The 22,526-nt window shown below is 41.7% G+C and overlaps 1 protein-coding gene across 1 annotated transcript in view; it reads left to right on the forward strand.

Annotated features, from left to right (window-relative positions):
- Nucleotides 1–22,526, forward strand: part of LOC134620328 (uncharacterized) — a 229,285-nt gene that overhangs the window by 47,690 nt on the left and 159,069 nt on the right. The window contains 4 exon segments of the mRNA XM_065470095.1: nt 6,077–6,305; nt 7,135–7,331; nt 7,719–8,257; nt 9,179–9,352. Of these exon segments, the coding sequence (XP_065326167.1) occupies nt 6,077–6,305; nt 7,135–7,331; nt 7,719–8,257; nt 9,179–9,352 (1,139 nt within the window).

The following is a 22,526-nucleotide window of genomic DNA, read 5'->3' on the forward strand; positions in this document are numbered from 1 at the left end:
CTGTGCAATACTTTTTGTGCAATACTTTTTGTTAATAATCAACGATGCAATAGCCTTGAAATGTGCAATTCCCTATTCTTATTCCTATTTATTCTATTTATCCCTTTCGTATATTTTATTTATATATGTCTCTGTATTTATATATGTGCATATATATAATATTCTGCTCACCTTCTGTAACTTCTGTCGGTGCTGTGCTATTGGAAACCAAATTTCCCAGAGGAACCCACCCGAGGGATTAATAAAGTTTTATCTTATCTTATCTTATCTTAGAATTAAAATTAATTAGAAATTTTACAGGAACCCAGCTGTTGAAGGACAGTAGTGATATGTTCTATGAAAAGCATTGTGGCAAAGACACAAGTACTTGCATTTTGCTCCATCTGAAGTCTGTGGAAAAGTTTGTGTGATATGGAACAACAATGACAACTCTGCAATCTTGTGATCTGAAAGTTTTATACTGCACATACTAATTATGATCTGAGAGATACAATTTAAACCAGGCATGGGAAGTGCAAGCAGATCACTGGCTAACACCCTAGAGTCAGCCACCATTTGTAAATCATTTGTGATCTTGACCAGGGATGTCTGTGCACTGTGAAGTGGCCTAAAAAAAAACAGACGGAAATTGTAACGTGTGTGTTAGTCCCCATAGGGAAATTACTCCTCTGCATTTAACCCATTCACCAGTGAAGCAGTGGGCAGCCACCAACGCAGCGCCCGGGCAGTGTGTGGGGACGGTACCTTGCTCAGGGGTACCTCAGGGTAGCCGTTCAGTGGAGTCAAACCCCCGACCTTCCGATCATGGGGCAACCACTCTACCTACTGAGCTATGCCTGCCCAAGATATCCCTGCCCATTGTTCAGTTAGATCACTGGTAGCGAGAGTAAATCTGTACAGAATTTTTGAAAGAAAAGGTAAATTAGCAATTGGGCGGTAAACATTTAGGTCCAAAGGGTCTGATCCAGGTTTGCAGGAATTATCACTGAGGGGAAAAGATGGATGTTAGGGAAATGTTAATAAGGTCAGTTATTAAAGAAGAGAAAGAATAAACAGTGTTTAACTAACTGTGCAGGAAAAGGGTCAAGGCACCAGGCCATGGTGGCAGGTCTCCTCTATGGCCTGGAAGGCCACCAGGGAAACCTGCGGGGGCAGCACAGCAGTGACCCTGACCTGCATCTTGAGCAACTGCGTCTGGCGCTCAGCCTGGTTCTGTAGCCTATCCAACTGCTGCCACTATGTCACCTATTCTCTGCATGCCAGTACCAAAACAGGCTGTGTGGGCTGAGAGTTGAACATGATGAGACTGGGTTTCACTGTCACTGTGAATAGAACTGGACCACACACAGTGTTCTGGGTATGGTTTTGTCATTTTTAACAGTGTTTCGGCACCACTGTTCTCCATCCTGCTCAGCTTTCCACCCCACACACTTCATTCCAGGCCCTGGTATCACTGCAAAAGGGTGTGAGTGTGATTACTTGAAGTGTTCCAACTGTCCTGCCAGTCTCCCTTGCATTGCAACACTGTACAAAACAATAAAAAATAGTTTCTCTCACTGAACAAAAAGGACCTTTATCTGAAACCTCAGGCTTAATGATGGACACCAAAGCATTAACTGCAATGATACCACGTAAAATCTGCCACTGTAAATCACCAGTGTTTTTAGTCAATGGTGGCTTGTACACCCCAAGGCATATCATTTTTACCTTTTCACTTTGCTTTGTTTAGAGCCTTAAAAAATATTTTATACAATACATTCCCGTTCATCGAATCCAGTTGTGTCCATTGATATTTCTCCTTTTCCAAAAAAGGACCCGGGCTTTCAAAGTCCATAAGCAGTTGCCTAATGCACAGTCTAAAGAAACTATCCATTTTATCAGGCATTAAAAGTCCACCAGACCATCCATTCAAAAGTCTTTTATCATCTTATGATAAAATGATATGATTGCTTGAATTTTGTCACATCTGTCACAATCCTGGGTCTCTGACCCAGCATTTTCAGTTTATGTCTTGAGTTCTTAAGTTATCCCTTTATATGTTGAGTAAATTGGATTACCTTTTGGTTGCCTTAAGTTTAGTTTAGTTATGTTTCAGTTAAGTCTTCTGTGTTAGTCTGTCATGTTTCTTGTCTTCTTGTCCATGTTGTGAAGTTCGTGTTGTCATGTCTGCCAAGTTTCATGTTTTGGGTTTTTTCGTGTCTTTTTTTAAATATTTTTTTTTTAGTGTTGCCAGTTTAGGTTATTTTTTCTCAAATTTTTTTGCCTCATGTATTATTTTGTATTTCACTTTCTGCCATATTCAACGGCTCGCTTTTATTGACCACACTGCCACACACTGTGACAGCATCAACAAAATTATAAATTTCAAAAACACATTTCAATATCCTCCTTGAGTGCATATGTGGCTCTAAGTGATTCCTCTCTAAATCATCAATTGTACAATTAATGTCACCTCCTAAAATAAAATAATCAGTAGACGTACAACTTAACAGTGTACTCGCTAAATTTTTAAAGAAAACACATCGTTCATGTGGACACTGGAGCTTATACATTTAATAATGTCAACTTTGAATTTTCATACGTAACAATGACCTTTAACAACCTCCCTGGTACAATATTATCTACTTCAATAGAAAGTGGAAGAAAGTTTCTTGACACAAGGATCGCTACTCCTGAACTCAGAGAGGTTTTATGACTCAGAACAATATTTTCATCTCATTCTTTCTTCCAGTCAACTTCAATATCAGTACTACTATGAGTTTCTTGAGCAAAAGCTATGTCAATGAATTTAGATTTTAGAAGTTAAAAATACATCACCTTTTTTCATATCCCTTGCACCATTAAGGTTCAAGGATGAGATTTTAAAGCTACTCAAAGATCCATAAGAAAAACGAGTATACAGTATCTTATCTGCTGTATTTTTCTTCCCTTCAGGTACAGCATTAAACTCAAGCTCTATTTCTCTGCATCACTTTTCGCAGTCTATACACTTAAGTGTCCCTTAGGCCATCAGGAGTCCTTTGTCTTATTAGCCATTTAGCTGAATCAAGAAAAAACTTTCTATCAGGGAAAAATATCCTGTATAACTACATCTCGTTTCCCTTTGGTTACTACCAAAAAATACTGACCATCAGGAATCTAAGAGTCAAATACCTCTCTATCACTATCAGAATCAGATAAAATATCTGACTCACTCTCTTTTCCAGCCTTTTCTTTCACCTGCATCTTTTTTGGCTTTACCCCGTTAGTCTTTAGGTTTCTTTTAGTGTTTGGCATCTTAAAAATACTTTCATCATCACTGAACAAATTTATTCACTATGGGCTATTTCTTCTACATCCATTCCTTCCACTCCTTCTTGTGTAGTTGCTTGGCTAACTTCCTCACACACTTCAGCAGAAGCAGAAGTAGAGAAAACCTCACTGTTTTCCTGGCTTCTAAGTATTTCACACGCTGAAACCTTGGACTTGTTTTCCTCTCCTACATTAACTGCTGGAGCTCCTTCCTCTGTGTTATCTTCAGAAACACCTTTCCCCTCCTTATCTGTAGAAAATCCTGCCAAGCTTTCTCCTGAAGCCCCGACCCCTGCGTTTTCAGAATCTTGCACAATTTCAGCCTCTTTTTGCATCTTCTCAGGACAATTACAGACTGAATGCCCTTCCTAACTCATGGTTTCTGTTGTTGCAAAAATTGTGTAGTCAAACCAATTAACCTTAAATTTCATCACTATTTTTAGCTCCTCATTCTCATTGTTTGGAATCGTATACACCTGTCTTTGAAATGAAACAACATGCCTCAACTTTGCTGATTTGGACCCAGAGGGGAGCATTACCATTGCTGACACAATCTGACCATGCCGTTTCAGCAATACATCATCGCTGATTAAAGTTGGTAAATTAGACAGAATGATCTTTTTTTCCAAGTTCATTAGGGGAAAGGCCATAGTAAGCGTATTTCTCAAAACAACTCCCTTCTCAACTACACTATTCACTTTGTCAGTAGAATCAAAAAACATAACAACTGCATTTTTCATCCTTGATGCTGCCTTCAGACTTTCACACCCAAAAACTTCTCCTACAGCCAAACCACACTCCTCAACCAAAAGATCATGCCCTCCTGGGTTTTAAATGCACCTTAGAACACACATACATCAACAGTACATATGAGCGGGTGGAGGGAGGTTTGGAGTCTTCCTACACCCCCGTTCTCTGCGGCCTGCTGGAGCAGGGGGGCTAGGAGGAGGAGTTGGCCGTCCGACTGGGGTCTGGTGTATGGGGCCTCCCTGCTGCTGCGGAGTCGGGGCGGTCTGCTTCTCCCCACCGCAGGGAAAAGGGTTACACCACCTGAGTCTGGGTGCAGTTTCCCCCTCCAGGGGCAAGGGTACCTAGACTCGGGGCTTAGAGTACGCTTGGGGAGTGTGATTGTGTGTACAGCGTCTCTCTATGTCTGTCTCCACGTTGGGTGAGTGTTGAGCAATTGTATATGAGAGCATGAGGGTGGGAATAGATGTTTGTATCTGTGTGTGCCTGTTTGTCTGTGTCTATATGTCAGGTTGGGTATCAGACGCCACCTCTCTGGGGACATCTCAGGCCCTCCAAGGTTTGGAGGCCCATCTCCCCCCACCACTTCCCCTGCCGGTGGCGGACGCCCTCAGACATCGGTGCGTTGGTGGTTCTCTGTCTCCGGGGGTGGGCGCCCAGGTACCCACCGGCTCACTCCTTGGCGGCTGCTTATTGGGGCCTGGAGCCTGGGGCTCGCTCGGGCCACTTCGGGGATGGGGTGCCCTCGGCCTCACGGCCCGGGGCTCGGCCACTCAGGCACAGCTGGCTGCCGGCGGAACCCACGGGCACGTCACTGCAACCCCCCCTGGCTTCTGCTCCGCGGCTGCTGAGTGACCCCTCATCTGGGACTCTCCTCAGCTCTTTCTGGGATAGTGGCGCGGCTGCCCCTCTGTTGGTCTTCCTTGGTCTCTTGTGTTCTGGGGGCCTCTGGATGTCTGGAGTCTTGATCTCCTCCATACCTGCTTCATGCCCTGGAGGTCGGGGCAGTGGCCCCCCACACCCTCTAGCAGATCATTACATGAAGGAACCTTTTAAAAACAAGCGCGTTCATGCTCACAGGTGTACACACGGGTGATCACACACACAAATTACACCCTTTTTGGCTCCTACCTCAAAGCACACTGTGCGCTGTCGATCTCACGTGCTGCACAATAATGTTTAATATTTAGTATTTACTGTCATATTCCCATATATCATTGTGATCTTGTTTATTACTCTCGTTTTCTTCTGCTTGCTTTCTTTTTTCTTTCTCAACAGGTGATCCAGGTGATCGATATATGTATTTTTTGTCTGCTTATTCTGTTGGTTTTTGTTTTTTGCCCTTTTTCCCCATCCCTCTTCTCTGGTTTTTTTCTTTCCCTCTTTCTTTCTCCACATTCTCTCCTCCAGTCAAGTCTGTCCCGTATTCAGCAAGTGAAAATAAAATAAACAATAAAAAGTTGAATCAAATGGACCATTACGGCAAGGCTGGGATGGTCCATTTGGTAAAGTAAATCCATTGGGCATCTTTCTTCGCCTTTAGACAATAATTCTGATGGCAAAAGAACCAAACGGGACAGGTTAAAAAAAAAAAAAAAAAAAAAAAAAAAAGATCAGTGCTAACCAGTATTCTAATACCATGCCAACGGGAGAGGCTGCGAAAGCCTTCCGTCTCATGATTCCTTCTGGCCATCCAACCAATCTAACTGCTCAATGCTGTACCAAAAAGAAACCTCAGTGAAAGAGAATTTTGTAACAGAACGAAAAAGTGAATTACCAGTGTAAAAATCAAAGTTCTAAACTGTAGGAACACTCACATTGTATGAATATTTTTTTTATTTTATTTTTTTAGAGCAGACAAGGTTTGAAATTTATTGGGGGAGATTGTGGTACTGCACATAATTAAAGTGGTTCCATGAAACCTAGCTACACCTATACCATTCGTTTGTAACTTTTTTTTTCACCCAACAGCTAGTCAAGATTTAGGGGCTATTGGGTCAATAAAATGATAAATGCATTATAAAGTATTGTGTTCCAGATGCTTGAGGACAGAATCATCACTTTTGTGAAGAACGAGCTGAAGAACATTCAGAGAGACCTCAGGATAGAGGGCCTAGAATGCTTGAAGCGCCAGTGCGAGGATGAGGATGTATTACAGGGTGGGGATGAAGAGCAGAGTGAGAGCAGCAAAGAAGCATTTGCGAAGATCACAGTGGACTTCCTGAAGAGAATGCAGCAGAAGGAGTTGGCTGAGTGCCTGCAGAGCAGTGAGAACATTTCTCTAAATATTTATGCTGCTGGATAAATTAAACCTTTACTAAGGACAAAAGAAATGAACAAAATTACATTCAAAATATGTGCACTTAGAAATCGTTTATATCGTTTGATATATTTTCATTATTGTTTTTTTAGGAACCATGCCAAAACACTTCCAATGGTGTCACTCTATACTTAAATGTAAACTGCAGAAGAAGTTCCAGTGTGTGTTTGAGGGGATCGCTAAAGCAGGAAACCCAACCCTTCTGAATCAGATCTACACAGAGCTCTACATCACAGAGGGAGGGACTTCAGAGGTCAATGATGAACATGAGGTCAGACAGATTGAAACAGCATCCAGGAAACCAGACAATCTGGAAACAACGATCAGACAAGAAGACATCTTTAAAGCCTCACCTGGAAGAGATGAACCAATCAGAACAGTGCTGACAAAGGGAGTAGCTGGCATTGGGAAAACAGTCTTAACACAGAAATACAGCCTGGACTGGGCTGAAGACAAAGCCAACCAGCACATCCAGTTCATATTTCCATTCACTTTCAGAGAGCTGAATGTGCTGAAAGAGGAAAAGTTCAGTTTGGTGGAACTTGTTCATCACTTCTTCACTGAAACCAAAGAGGCAGGAATCTGCAGCCTTGAAGACTTCCAGGTTGTGTTCATCTTTGATGGTCTGGATGAGTGTCGACTTCCTCTGGACTTCCACAAAACTACAATCCTAACTGACCCTAGAAAGTCCACCTCAGTGGATGTGCTGCTGATAAACCTCATCAGGGGGAAACTGCTTCCCTCTGCTCACCTCTGGATAACCACGCGACCTGCAGCAGCCAATCAGATCCCTCCTGATTGTATTGACATTGTGACAGAGATCAGAGGGTTCACTGACCCACACAAAGAGGAGTACTTCAGGAAGAGGTTCCGAGATAAGAAGCAGGCCAGAAGGATCATCTCTCACATCAAGACATCACAAAGCCTCCACATCATGTGCCACATCCCAGTCTTCTGCTGGATCACTGCTACAGTTCTGGAGGATGTGCTAAAAACCAGAGAGGGAGGACAGCTGCCCAAAACCCTGACTGAGATGTACATCCACTTCCTGGTAGTTCAGGCCAAAGTGAAGCAGGTCAAGTATGATGAAGCAGCTGAGACAGATCCACACTGGAGTCCAGAGAGCAGGAAGATGATTGAGTCTCTGGCAAAACTGGCTTTTGATCAGCTGCAGAAAGGAAACCTGATCTTCTATGAATCAGACCTGACAGAGTGTGGCATCGATATCAGAGCAGCCTCAGTGTACTCAGGAGTGTTCACACAGATCTTTAAAGAGGAGAGAGGACTGTACCAGGACAAGGTGTTCTGCTTCATCCATCTGAGTGTTCAGGAGTTTCTGGCTGCTCTTCATGTCCATCAGACCTTCATCAAGTCTGGACTCAGTCTGCTGGAAGAACAACAAATAACCTCCAAGAAGTCTGAAACAACAGCATCTGCAAAGAAACACTTCCACCAGAATGCTGTGGAAAAGGCCTTACAGAGTCCAAATGGACACCTGGACTTGTTCCTCCGCTTCCTCCTGGGTCTTTCACTGCAGACCAATCAGACTCTCCTACAAGGCCTGCTGACACAGACAGGAAGTTGCTCACAGGCCAATCAGGAAAAAGTCCAGTACATCAAGGAGAAGCTGAGTGAGAATCTGTCTGTAGAGAAAAACATCAATCTGTTCCACTGTCTGAATGAACTTAACGATCGTTCTCTAGTTGAGGAAATCCAACAGTCCCTCAATTCAGGACGTCTCTCCACAGAGAAACTGTCTCCTGCTCAGTGGTCAGCTCTGGTCTTCATCTTACTATCATCAGAAGAAGATCTGGATGTGTTTGACCTGAAGAAATACTCTGCTTCAGAGAAGGCTCTTCTGAGTATGCTGCCAGTGGTCAAAGCCTCAAATAAAGCTTTGTAAGTAAACATACCAACTAATACTACACAGACCCATATAATGGACCAACAGCTTTTCTTTAACTTCTCAAAATATATGAATGAATACAAACAAAAAGAAAATAATAATCATTCATGAGGGTTTTTTTTTTTTTTAAGAAAAACACCATTCAATGTTCTCTACCTGTAACATTCTCTCATCACTTCTTACTGTCTAATCCTGTCAACTAAATTTGGTCTATCAGTATGCACACAGTTGTATGTTTATTATTTGTATCTTATAATCAGCTTTGCTTCTATACTACAATATAACAGGTATCATATACCCTAGCAGAGTTTCTGTTATCAGTGCTCTCCACCCACTTAATATTGTTCTAAATTTTCCCAGTTTTTAAGAATTTTTTCAATAACTGTTCTTGGTAGAACACTGTCAACAACAAGTACCTCTAGGATCCATTTTACCAAAATAACAACCTAGGCCTGATGCTTCAGCTCCTTCTTTCAGACACAAAACAGGTTCTTCAGTCATAATCTTGTGTCCATCTCCAAAAGTTTTCTTCAGTCCTTTTTTAAAATATTGGTTATTATTTAGTTAGTAAACTGTAACCACTGGAAGGTGTTAAAGCAGCTTGTATTAAAGAGAAGGTAAGTAAGGAGCCGCAACAAGATTCAGTTTGTAAAAAAAAGAAGACAAAAGTACTTTATAATGAGCTGTGTCCAACAACAAAAGTCACAGATAGTCTAATTTGTGTATACCTGTGTCAGTGGGTATTGATCTATTATCACTATAAGTAGCAGCTCCTCATTTGTTTACAAAGCAAGTTCAAAATGTTTTTGTTTTTTCCAGACTTGAATTTAAGTTGTTTTCTTATTTATGAAGTGCACATGGAAATGTTTGTTTTTCTTGTAGCAGCTTGAATATAATGAATTTCATATGTTCAGACTTTCAGGATGTAACCTCTGCGAGAGAAGCTGTGAAGCTCTGTCCTCAGTTCTCTGCTCCCAGTCCTCTTGTCTGGAAGAACTGGACCTGAGTAATAATGACCTGCAAGATTTAGGAGTAAAGCTTCTGTCTGCTGGCTTGAAGAGTCCAATTTGTACACTGAAAACTCTCAGGTCAGGATTGTTGTTGTTTTTTAATATCTATATTTAAAATCTTTGTTGTATTACTGGTCTAAAGAGCTTGGAAAGAAAAGCGCCTGGACTTCTTTAAGTTGCTTGAAGACGTTTCACCTCTCATCCGCGAAGCTCCTTCAGTTCTATGGTCAAAAGGGTCAGATTTAAGGCCTTTGAGAGTAACCCCCTGAGAGGGACGACAGACCCTTAATGATCCTCTTCGTAATCACATGAGCCAAGGTGTGAAAACGGGTGTAGGTCACAATCAGCCAAGGTTTCAGGTGAGCTCATTGTGAAACCTAGCCCTACCTTATCATGTGATTTCCTGAGGTCAGATGGCCCAGGATGTGAGTTGGCGATAAGGCGTCTGCGAAGGGATCTCAAAACAGGATAATAGAAGGCAGACAGTTGGTGTCATAAACCACCACCTCTGTCCAAAGATGGTTGTCCACAGTTTGGCCTCTGTTCAAAGATCGTCCACTGTGAACAAACTGTGGGGAAAAAAAGTTAGACTAAGTTAGACGATGACCTGGATGACTTAGAACATGTTATATTACTGCACAAACACAAAACCTTCGGAATTCAAATTTACGTTTTAGTTCACATTTAGGTGTATCATTTCTTTCTGAATTACCGTTTTATTTTTTCCATGCCCATTGTTTAATATAACTAATGAGCATGAACTTGTGAGTATAAGATTTTCTTTTCTTTTTATATAATGGTTAATTCAGAGATTTGCATTCATAGCATAACAATTTCCTTTTATTGTTATAAACTGCTTCGTGTAGGATTGCATAAAATTTACTTTAAACCTTTGAATTGAAATACCAATTCTAAAAGAGAATCAAACACGGGAATACCACCAGAGAGTAAACAATCATGAAGTGAACCAAAGCAATATACAGCAAAAACATCATATAGAATTATTTCTCAGAATTTTAATTTCATTTTGTCCAATGAGCTTAAGCAACACTTCCATCAACAAAACTTACCAGTTTATTACACAGTATGTGTATTAATTAGAATTTGATAACTCATGTTCAGTGATAGGAATAATGGTGTTACAAGTAATGGCGTTACTTTTGTCAGTAACGAGTAATCTAACTTATTACTATTACAACGCCGTTACTAGTTTTAAACAAACAGACGGTTAAAGCTATGTTCAGCTTCATATTTGCATTTAAAGTTACGAAATATGATAGAATAAACATGTTCATGGTTGTTACAGTAAAAAATATAACTTTTTCTAGTCGGATTTTGTTTTTGTTTTTTTGTCTGATTTTAGATCAGTATGTCAAAATGAAAAGATAACTGTAAATTCAGACAAGTGGGGTTGTGCTGAAAAGGATGATACCAAACAATGCATAGTAAATCGTTTTTAAAGGTGAAAGGTAGAGGTCAAATCAAAAGTAGTTAAAAATGGCCAATTATACCCTGGACCCCATGGTTAAACATTTTTTTAAAGTAACACAATAGTTACTTTTCAAGCAATTAATTACTTTTAGAATCTTATAACCGACTTACTAACTCAAATTTTTTTAGTTACATTTTTTAGTTAATTTTTTGAAGAAGTAACTAGTAACTATAATTAATTTCTTTTTCAAAGTAACTTGCCCAACACTGCTCATGTTACTTCTAAAACCATGGTCAAATTGACTATTTTGATCTGAAAAAAAAAACATGGGTATTTTAAACAACTCTTCACCCATCCCTTTTCCCTTTTTAAACATAAAATTTAAATATCTACAATGAAAATAAAAACCTAAAAAATTAATAAAATGACAAAGGGAATTTTATTGCTATACCACATTTTATTACATGTGAACTCGATGTGTTTAACAGAGAATAAAAAACACGACATCTGTAGTTTTACAACACCTTAAAGCAGAGAAAGCATCAAACTGAAATTAAAAAGAAAAACAATAGCACCGAAGTGTAAGAGTGGATAAAAAGGTTTTTGATTATATGCACAACTGTAATTGATCCTAGCTCATTCAAGTAAATTCAGTCACACATTCAGTCAACTCTTCAACAAGACCCAGGGATACTTAAAGTCCTCCACTTGGGGCAAGAACTTGTCCCTGACCCGGAGTGTGCACTTCTCCCTTTTCCAGCTAGCACTGTGGCCTCAGATTTAGAGGTGCTGATTCTCATTCCCACCACTTCACACTTGGCTACGAATCATTCTGTTGCGAGCTGGAGCCCGTCACTCAATGAAGAAAACAGAACCACATCATCCATGAAAAGCAGCAATGGGCCAGGCACCCCATACTCCAGAAGGACGCCCAGTCCAAGTCTACAAAACGCATTTAAACTAGTTGGGCAAACTTTCATGGACCCTCAAGTATCCTCGAGATGGTAAAGAGCTGGCCCAGTGTTCCACAACCGGGACAAAAACCCCTTTGTTCCTCCTTTATATGAGGTTCGACTAACGGATGGACTCTCCTTCCAGCACTCTGCAATAGACTTTCCCAAATAGGCTGAGGAATGTGATCCCCCGATAGAAGGAACACACCCTGTGGACCTCCTTAAAGATGGTAACCAGAGGTGTAGCCCCCGATCGCCATGCAACATTGTAGAGGCATGTAAAGCAACACAGCCCTACATCATCCAATGCCTTCTGGAAATCTGGGACAACTTCATCCACACCAGGGTCTCAGGTCAAGTGGTTGCCCCAAGATCGGAATGTCGGGGGTTCGAAACCAGTGAACAGCTACCCTGAGGTACCCCTGAGCAAGGTACCATTCCTACACACTGCTCCCCGGGTGCTGCATTGGTGGCTGCCCACTGCTTCACTGGGTGAATGGATTAAATGCAGAGGAGTAATTTCCCTACAGGGACTAACACATACACATCATTAATATTATTATTATTATTATCATTATTATTATTATTATCATTATTATTATTATTATCATTATTATTATTATTATTATTATCATAGTGCCATCGGGAGCAGGCCCCGGGGCAGATCCAGGACACGCTGGAGAGATTATATCTCTCGGCTGGTCTGGGAACGCTTTGGTGTTCCCCCAGACAAGCTGGAGGAGGTGGCTGGGGAAAGGGAAGTCTGGGCTTCACTGTTTAGGCTGCTGCCCCCGCGACCCCACCCCGGATAAGCGGAAGAAAATGGGTGGATGGATGGACATGTGCAGTACACTAAAACTGAACTGCTTATGGTTCTAAACCACAAAAACTTGCACACTGATGCCTACAATGAGTGGGACTCAATCCCGCCAGAGATCCAAAGGAACACAGACTCCAATTTCACCATACACTGAAGTGGCACAGGCGACTGAGTCACAGGAATACAGGAGTTAAGACTGCTTTAATTTGCCCTCAATTGAGGGGTTGTTAAAGTGTAAACCTTTTACAAGTTATTTTAGTGTTACTGTCCATACAGGTGAGAAGAGAGACAGAAACATGCAAGCTCAGAATATTTCTTTTCAAATTCAATTCAAATTCAAATTTTATTTGTCACATACACAGTCATACACAGTACGATATGCAGTGAAATGCTTAGACAACTACTCGTAACCTAAAGAAAAAAAGACTATGAATAAGAGAGGAAATAAATATGAAAATTAAAAAGGGTAAATTTAACTAGGAAGGAATAAGATAAATATATAAATTAAAGTTGAAAATAAAATAACTGTAGAACAAAATACACAGTACACAAATACACAGTATCAAAAAATATAAGAATGTATGAAGAAATATAGAACAATAACAGCAGCTGTACAAGTATTAAATGGAAATGAAGAAATATAATGTCCAGTTTTGTGCAATCCACATTTGTAAGTGTCTTGTGCAGTGCAAATATGCTTAAAGTGATTTAATTGATTAAGTGATTCGATTAAATGACCACGCATCTAATTGAATTAGTGTAAACAATGTCCAGAATGTCCAGTGTGTGTGTAAAAACCATATGTGTGGGTCAGTATTATGTGGTGGTGTGATTGAGAAACCGTATCGCCTGTTGGAAGAAGCTCCACTTCAGTCTCTCTGTGTTGGTCTTCAGGGAGCGGAATCGCTTTCCTGACCTCAACAGAGAGAACAGTCCATTGTTGGGATGGCAGAGGTCCTTCACGATCTTCCTGGCCTTGGTCCAGCACCGCCTGCTGTAGATTGAGTGCAAGTCAGGGAGCTCGGAGCGGATGGTGCGCTCAGCTGATCGCACAACCCTCTGTAGAGCTTGTCTGTCCTGCATGGTGCTGTTCCCGAACCAGGTTGAGATGTTTCCCGTCAGGATGCTCTCTATGGTGCACGAGTAAAAGTTCCTGAGCACCTTGGAGGGCAGTCGGAAGTATGTCAAGCGTCTGAGGTGGTAGAGACGCTGTCGGGCCTTTTTCACCACAGTGTTGATGTGACAGGACCATGACAGGTCCTGCGTGATGTGAACTCCGAGGTATTTGAAGCTGTCCACTCTCTCCACTGGGCACTCGTTGATGACAGGGGTCTGGTAGTTCCTCTCCTGCTTAGTGCTGAAGTCCACTATCAACTCCTTTGTCTTACTGACGTTTAGAAGGAGGTTGTTCTTCTGGCACCAGTTCTCCAGATTCCTAATCTCCTTCAAGTAGGCCGTCTCGTTGTTGTCAGAGATCAAGCCCACCACGACGGTGTCGTCAGCAAACTTAATGATGGTGGTGGAGCTGGTAGTAGCCACACAGTCATATGTGTACAAAGAGTACAGCAGGGGGCTCAGAACACACCCCTGGGGGGCTCCAGTGCTGAGAGTGATGGAGGCTGAGACATGTCCGCCCATCCTTACTGCCTGTGGTCTGCCAGTTGGGAAGTTGGAGATCCACTGACACATAGATGAGCTGAGTCCCAGGTGCTCCAGTTTGGTGGTGAGTGTGGAGGGAATTATGGTATTAAATGCAGAGCTGTAGTCGATGAAGAGCATTTTAACATAATTCCCCCTTCTAGTGTCCAAGTGAGTAAGTGATGTGTGGAGGAGATGAGAGATGGCATCGTCTGTGGAAGGATTTGGACGGTAAGCGAACTGTAGTGGGTCCAGTGTGTCTGGTAGTGAAGAAATGATGAAGTCTCTGACCAGGCGTTCAAAGCACTTCATCACTACTGAGGTGAGGGCTACAGGGCGATAGTCATTAAGAGAAGCAGGGTGGGGTTTCTTCAGGACAGGAACAATGATGGACTCCTTGAAGCATGTGGGGATCACCGACTGAGATAAGGAGATGTTGAATATCTCAGTGAACACAGGTGCTAGCTGGTATGCACAGACTCTGAGGATACGACCTGAGATGCCGTCTGGTCCTGCTGCTTTCCTGTTGTTCACTCTCTTGAAGGCTCTCCTCACGTCATGCTCGGAGATGATGAGCACGTTTCCGGTGTTGGCAGTATCTTCCTGTCTGCAGCCGTTAGCGCCGCTAGCACTAGCATCGTTGGAGTCCTTAGCTGCAGCCTCGAAGCGAGCATAGAAGGTGTTCAGGTCATCTGCCAAAGTCATGTCCGCGTTCATCATACCGGTTTGTTGGTGCTTTATAATCCGTTATTGTCCTTAATCCCCGCCACAGGCTCCTAGAGTCACTCTGTTGGAGTTGTGACTCTAGTTTCCTCCCGTAGCGCTGCTTCGCCTCTTTCACCGCCTTCCGCATGTCATATGACGCGGCTTTGTACGGGTCCATGTCCCCCATCGCGAGTCCCGTGTTATAGGCAGCGGTGTGGGATCTCAGAGCGTCGCGGATGGTTTTATCCACCCACGGCTCCTGGTTGGGAAACGTTGTGATAGTCTTTGTCTCCACAGTATCATCCGCTAGTTTCCCGATGAATTCCCACAACCGCTTCCGTAAACACGTTGATGTCATCATCGGAGTTGTTTCTGAATATGTCCCAGTCTGCGTCATCGAGTGTGTCCTGTAACGCGGCCACCGATTGGTCCGTCCAGCGCGCGACCTTCCTCTGAAGCGGAACTTCCTGTTTCAGCCTTTGTTTGTATTTTGGCATGAGGAAAATGGCGGCGTGATCGGATTTGCCAAACGGAGGGCAAGATTGTGCCTTGTAGCCATCCTTGACCGTAGTGTAACAGTGGTCCAGTGTCCTTTCACCCCTGGTGGGGCAGGTGATATGTTGATGAAAGTTCGGCGCTGCGCGTTTGAGGTTGGCACTATTAAAGTCCCCCGTCACAATAAGCGCGGCGTCCCAGTGTTTTGTCTGGTGCTGTGTGAGTGCCTCATGCAGCTCGCATAAGGCGGTGACCGTGTCCGCTTGTGGTGGAATATAAACGGCACTTATAATGACTGATGTAAACTCTCGAGGTAGATAAAAAGGATGACACATGATGGACAGTAGTTGCTCCAATTGTTGTTCACCATTAAACACACGCCGCCTCCCCTTGACTTCCCCGAGTCCCGTGTCCTGTCCATGCGGTGAACCGAGAAGAACTCGGCCGGCTGGATGGCGTGGTCCGGCACCGCTGGGTTCAGCCATGTCTCGGTGAAGGAGAGGAGATTGCAGTTCCGAATGTCTCTCTGGAACTTTATCCTGGCCCTGAGATCATCAAGCTTGTTCTCCAGTGACTGGACGTTGGCGAGCAGGATGCTAGGCAGAGGTGTGCAGTGTGCATGAGCTCTCAGCCTGTTCCTGACGCCGGCTCGTTTCCCCCGAGGCCGCTTCGCGTCGCGTCCTTTGTTCTCCCTCAAGATCTCACTCGGCCAGCTCGGATCCGGAGTTAAACACTTCAACACTTCTCTTCCATCAAGACTCTAAAGACCATTACTCTTTGTCCACAGGTTTAATGATGTAGAAAGTGTGAAACTGAAACAAACATAACACAATTACAATTACAGTATATTCTTTAAATCTTACATATACACTGTACCTACAAGTCTACAATAATCTAAATGAACGTAGCGTAGCACTTTAGCTGCAAGAATAAGCATAGCCGTGCTCTAAACATGTGTCTTCAACAACGTATCAAAGTTACACATCAAACTTCCCTCATGTCACAAAATACAACCACAGAACTACAGATACGTATCAAATAAACAATATACATACAGACGATGCTCCAAAAGATGAAGAATTGAGGGCAGATGCACGTGGATTCATGGCAGTCTCCTTGGCCATGTGCAAACTTCACTAAACCTTACTACCTCCTGCTTCCTGTGATGTCACCAGGTATCAGAACTATTAAAAGGACAGCTGCACTAACAATATCAGCACAGTGAGTACATTGTATACCAATAGAAACAAGAGTGTCACTGTCATACCTAATGTACCCAATGGTGATGAATTTGCCGATTTAAAAATGCTGAAAACTAACTTAAAAAACAAAAACAAAGAAAAGGTGGTCGGAGCAGTCGTGACGGCAGCCATCTGAAAACCATTTACCTTTTTCAAGGTAAATTTATTTGTGTATGCAGATTAGCTACCTAACACATCTAAAAACCTTAACCTTATTCTTGATAATCAGGACCAGTATACTTCTAAGTTCATAAGCATCCTATTACTTCCCTAGATGTGTTAAATCCCATCAAAATATTCACTGCCCTCTCGCCTAGACCATTTTTCAACTGATCTTCGTAGCTGACTTCTTTTCTCCCTTACTAATTCTTTGCACTCACTGATTTTCATCATCCGTCACTCTTTCTTCATTAATGAGTTTATCAAAGTACTTCCACTTTCCCACACACTCATTTCCTTTGTTAGCCTATTTCCATCACTCTAACCTGTTGTACATCTTTTCAAGCTAAATCCTGACCTCTCTGCCTCATCAACAACCAGAAGTACAGCAAAAGTACTGACATTCTGTACTTATCTAGCTGCTGTACTTAAGAAATACTATTATTAAAAATATTCCAGTACAAGTTCAACTATTGATTCAACTTCTTTATTCAAAAGTGAAAAAAGTACAGGCTCTGAAATGTATTCAAAGTAAGAATGTAAAAAGTAAGAATGTAAAAAGTAACTCTTTGAAGGATGTTTCTATTTTTGTCCAAAGCTAACTAAACCTTCTACTCTGTTTGCTCTATTATGAAAAAATAATATCAGTAGATAGAAAAACTGTGGAAAAAAGTTAAACTAATTATACTCTGCTTGAATCTGTAGAAAAATGAAAAAAAAAAAAAAAACTATATCAATTTTCTGTTGGCTACATTGTAAAGGGTGACTATGCCTCTAAAAAGGAAATGAGTGCATAGGTTGAAGTGGGATTTAGCAGGTGCGGGAACCCTATAATTAGTTGTGATACAGGCAGTGACCAGCTGACCTGCTTGTTGCCAAATTTGAACACTTTAGACAGAGGGAACTGAAAGGAATAGACTTTGCCCTACAGAGATCCGCAATAGAATTCATTATGTTTTTCTCTCCTGCTCTTCCATCCAACATTGATCTTGCCTTATTCATGTCAGTTTGGTAATTCAGTCATAACAGACAAAACATCATCAGTCTCTGTTAAGTAAAGATGTTGATTACAATCTTCTAGTTTTCTCTTTCATACCTCCTACTTCCCTTTTGTGTGTTTTTCTCCCTTCTCCCTTCTCTCACCGATCAGCTGTTTTCCTGTTCAGTGAAACACAAATTTCTAAGATTATGGGCTGTTCATTGATTTTTTTCACTCCCTCTTACCCCTGCCCTCCAAACATTTTCTTCCACCTAATGTTCTTGTTTTTTGGGGGTTTTTTCTTATTCAATAGAGCCTTACACACAGCATTTAAAATACACACACAGCTATGTGTCAGGATCCTGGATCTCCTGAACCAGTGTTTTGAGTTTCTTGTGTCTCAGGGTTTTTGTATTATGATGCATGTTCTAAGTTGTCCTTGTTGCCTCAGTTTATTCTATAGTCTAGTATCTTAGTTTGGGTCTCTTGTATTCTGTTTAGTTTTCTGAGTATTTAGTAGCTGCCCTTTGTGCCTCCTTTATGTTGGTCTCTGTGTTTCTTTGTTGCTCTGTCAGTCCGCGTCTGTGTTACATTTCCTGTTTTACTTTGAAGGTCTGTGTCCTACGTGAATATATTGAGATTTGCTTCCCTTTGGTCTCGTTATGTCTGATTTCTCCCAGCTGTGTTCCCCTCCTGTGTCTCATTCCCCTTGTTATTTCCCAGTGTATTAAAGCCCTGTGTTTCTCTGAGGCAGTGTCGCATCGTCCCTCGTGCAGTGTGTTTCCTAGTGTCTCCCTGTACACTTAGAATTCTCCCAGTTTAGTTTTGACATGGGTTTGTATTATTTTTGAGCCTGCAATAAAGCAGTGTTTTTGAATTCCCATTTTTGCCCCTGTAAAGTCTGCGTTTGAGTCCTTATCTCCTGCCTGCACACAGCGCTTCCTGACACTGTGGGCACATAGCTAATGACATGCCTATTTCTGCATCACAGAATACATCAGCAAACAAAAAACAATAACAAATAAAATAATCGTTCTGTACAGTGTTTACAAATGGATTGTTGTTTTGCGTGTCTGCAGGCTGTCAGGCTGTCTGATCACAGAGGAAGGCTGTACTTCTCTGGCCTCAGGGCTGAGCTCCAACCCCTCCCATCTGAGAGAGCTGGACCTGAGCTACAATCATCCAGGTGACTCAGGAATGAAGTTGCTGTCGGCTGGACTGAAGGATCCAGGCTGGAGACTGGACACTCTCAGGTATGGAGAGAATGTCTGATGGATGAGGGAAACCTGGAAACATTTCCTTTTTCCTGCACTAACTTCCTGTTTTTTTCCATGCATATGTGACACAAATAGTCACATACAGGAACATTCCTCATTTGCTTTTAACAGAAACTCTGGCAACATGTTATAACATGAGCTGCAGAAATGGCTCCATGGAGATACATTGTAATTATGACAATTTTCAGGCAACAAATCAGGTTTGTGAATGAATAATTACATTGTAAATACCCTGTACTTTTTGGGGAACAGGCCATATTATGGATCGGCTAAGGCGCAAGTACCCTCCAATTAAGCAAAATTTGTGACGAACAAGTTGGGGTTTTGGCAGAAACATTGAAAAAATTTCATAATTGCACTTGGCGGTTTGTATGGCTCCCACAAGCCTGACAACATCAGCAAAGTGTGTGGGCTAATTAGGTGTTAGCCATGGTTGTGTTTTTGCATGCTGGATGAACAGGTAGATATAGACTGAAAACAGAGAAAGATACAAGGCTGTGAATCTTTTCAGTCTGTGTGTATAACAAACAGCAAGACAGGAGCAGCTAACATTTGGAAATGGCAGCTTAAATACTTGAAACTCTGATAAGCTAATGCTTCTAAAATTCTCTTGTTTATCGGCCGTGTTAAAATCAGTTTTTTCCTTCTCATTGTGCTGCTTGAAAACAAAAACTGAAAAAATGTGTACTTGAGAACACATTTATTGTGGATTAAATTGTAAATGCTGATTTTGTCAAACTACGTCATGGACAAAACATGCTTTGCAGCTAACCACAGTAACCACAGTAGTACAATTAGCATAGTGTTGTTAGCTTGCTGTTAGCGAGCAGTGAGGGGGGAGTTGATATACTAACAGATCCAGGATCAGTCCAAATCATTAGCAGTTTGATCCAAGTATAGATTGAAGTGTATTTGTGAAAATGTTGGAGTAAGTAAGTAACTAAGTAAACTTTATTTATTAAGCGCTTTTCACAGACAGACAGTCACAAAGCGCTGTACACAAATATTAAAATAGACAACAAAATCAATAGACATTATACACAACGTAAAAGATCAAATGTAAAAGTGTAAAAAATATCAAATATGTAGATCAACAAAAGGCTTGTTTGAACAGAAAAGTTTTTAACTGTTTTTTAAAAGAATCCACAGAGTCAAGCAAACGTAACTGTAGTGGTAAACTGTTCCACAGCCTTGGTGCAACAGACTCAAAGGCTCTGTCCCCTTTTGTCTTCAGTCGTGTACGGGAAACAACTAAGAGACTCTGAGTCTGTGAGCGGAGATGACGAGCAGCAGTGTATTTTATAAGAAGCTTGGATAAATAATCTGGGGCCTGGACATTTAGCGCTCTGTATGTTAAAACAAGAATTTTAAAGTGAATTCTAAACTTTATTGGGAGCCAATGTAAAGAATATAAGATGGGAGTGATGTGAACACGCTTGGTAGAACGAGTTAATAGTCTGGCTGCTGCGTTTTGGAGTCTTCCTTTATGTGTCTAACAGTATGTGTATGAGAGCCATGTAATGTCCATGTGTGCATGCTGACTGTGCTGCTCTGACCCCCTCCTCCTTTCAGGGTGGAGCCTGCTGGAGTCCAATGGTTGAGACCAGGTCTGAGGAAGTGTAAGTGTGTTTTTAATGTGATCCATGAAAACAAAGCAGCACACATTCAACCATCTTCATCATGTCAGGAGTCATCATCAAAGTGTCAATCAATGAACAGATGATGGATCAATAACTGCAGCTGGATTGTGTTTGTTCTCTCCATCAGATTCCTGCCAACTCACAATCGACACAAACACAGTACACACAAACCTTCAACTGTCTGAGAACAACAAGAAGGTGACACATGTGAAGGACATTCAGTCATATCTTGATCATCCAGACAGATTTGATTCTTGGGCTCAGCTGCTGTGTAGAAATGGTCTGACTGGTCGCTGTTACTGGGAGGTTGAGTGGAGAGGAGACGTTTATATATCAGTGAGTTACAGAAGAATCGGAAGGAAAGGAGAGAGTGAAGACTGTGGGTTTGGTTGTAATGGTCAGTCCTGGAGTCTGAACTGCTATGATGATGGTTCCCAGTGTGTCTGGCACAATAACCGAGACACATACGTCTCCACATCTTCCTCCTCGTCCTCTATCTCTGGTAGAGTAGCAGTGTATGTGGACTGTCCTGCTGGCACTCTGTCCTTCTACAGAGTCTCCTCTGACACTCTGATCCACCTCCACACCTTCAACACCACATTCACTGAAACTCTTTATCCTGGATTTAGACTCCATCCTGATTCGTCAGTGTGCCTGTAAAGAGTGTCCTCCTGTCTAACAGATAGTTCAGTCTGTACATGTCTGTCTCTTTCACTCAGAAACACGTTTTCATTATTCATAGGCTTCAATCCTCATTTGAAAATAGCCTTGTGATTTACCTATGTTGAACAAAACATGGTGCAGGATGTTGGTAACAGCTTGGTTAACAAACTCTTAGAAACATGTAAATATGTGTGTATAGCACTGCATATGTTCTATATCACTTTAATTTGTATGAAACATGAAAACTATCACAGAGGGTTCTTGTGAAGAATCTGCATTATACTGCTTTGATGTCAAACTTTTAGAAGCTTTTTGATTCTTTTTCACGCAGCTGTAATTTAATAAAACGAGGCATCAAAAACAAAGAGGAAGTGATGTCACATGTGTTTCTGTCCACAAAGCAGAATGTGCTCTATTGCTGACAATACGTGATGTACAAACACAGTGAGCATTTCTGAGGCAGAGAGAAAAGAGGAGCACCAACTCTGTGAGCTCACCAATGCACACATTTACGCTTGGTTTGTCTTCACAGAGAAAAACAAACTTCCTGCTGGTGATGTTTTGCATTAAAAGCCTCGATAAGAAACAGAAAAGCTGTAAAAACATTTGATTGAATTGGGGGAAATGTCTGAATGTATCTATAAATAAACTAAGAGTGTATAACTTGTATAAGGAGTATTGCGTACATGCGAATGTGACGTTTCCATGGTGACGAAGCACCTTCATCACAGTGAGAACACACAGTTATATCAGTTATGTCTGAGTGTCCAACCTGATTGTCTAATCCTGCTTCACTGACAGACTTCTGGACTGTTTCAGAGAAACTATCAGGATCACCGTCCTCCAGTGGTAACTGTCAGTAACTACAACTCGCCACATACAATAATACTTTAGGACACATTCACTGCAGAGTTTCGGCAAAAATGTTCATCATTGTGATAATGACGCTTTATATGGAACACGGATATTATTAAACTGATACAAACACTGACACTGTCAGCAGAGGGATAGAGAGTGATGACACTTTACTGCCCTCAGGTGATCATAGTGAGGAACTGCATGATATTAAAACTGTGACAGGTGTCATCCTTAAAGAAGAGCATTTCCAATCAATATATTTATATTCCAACAAAGAGCAATAAAAATCATTAATAACATCAGCTTCAATCAAGCGTCTGACTCACTATTCATCAAATTAAAAACACTTCAGTTTAATGAGCTGCTCGAAGCTGATTCTGAATATTTGGCCT

This window comes from Pelmatolapia mariae, linkage group LG3_W, assembly GCF_036321145.2.
Source record: "Pelmatolapia mariae isolate MD_Pm_ZW linkage group LG3_W, Pm_UMD_F_2, whole genome shotgun sequence".
Classification (NCBI taxonomy): Eukaryota; Metazoa; Chordata; class Actinopteri; order Cichliformes; family Cichlidae; genus Pelmatolapia; species Pelmatolapia mariae.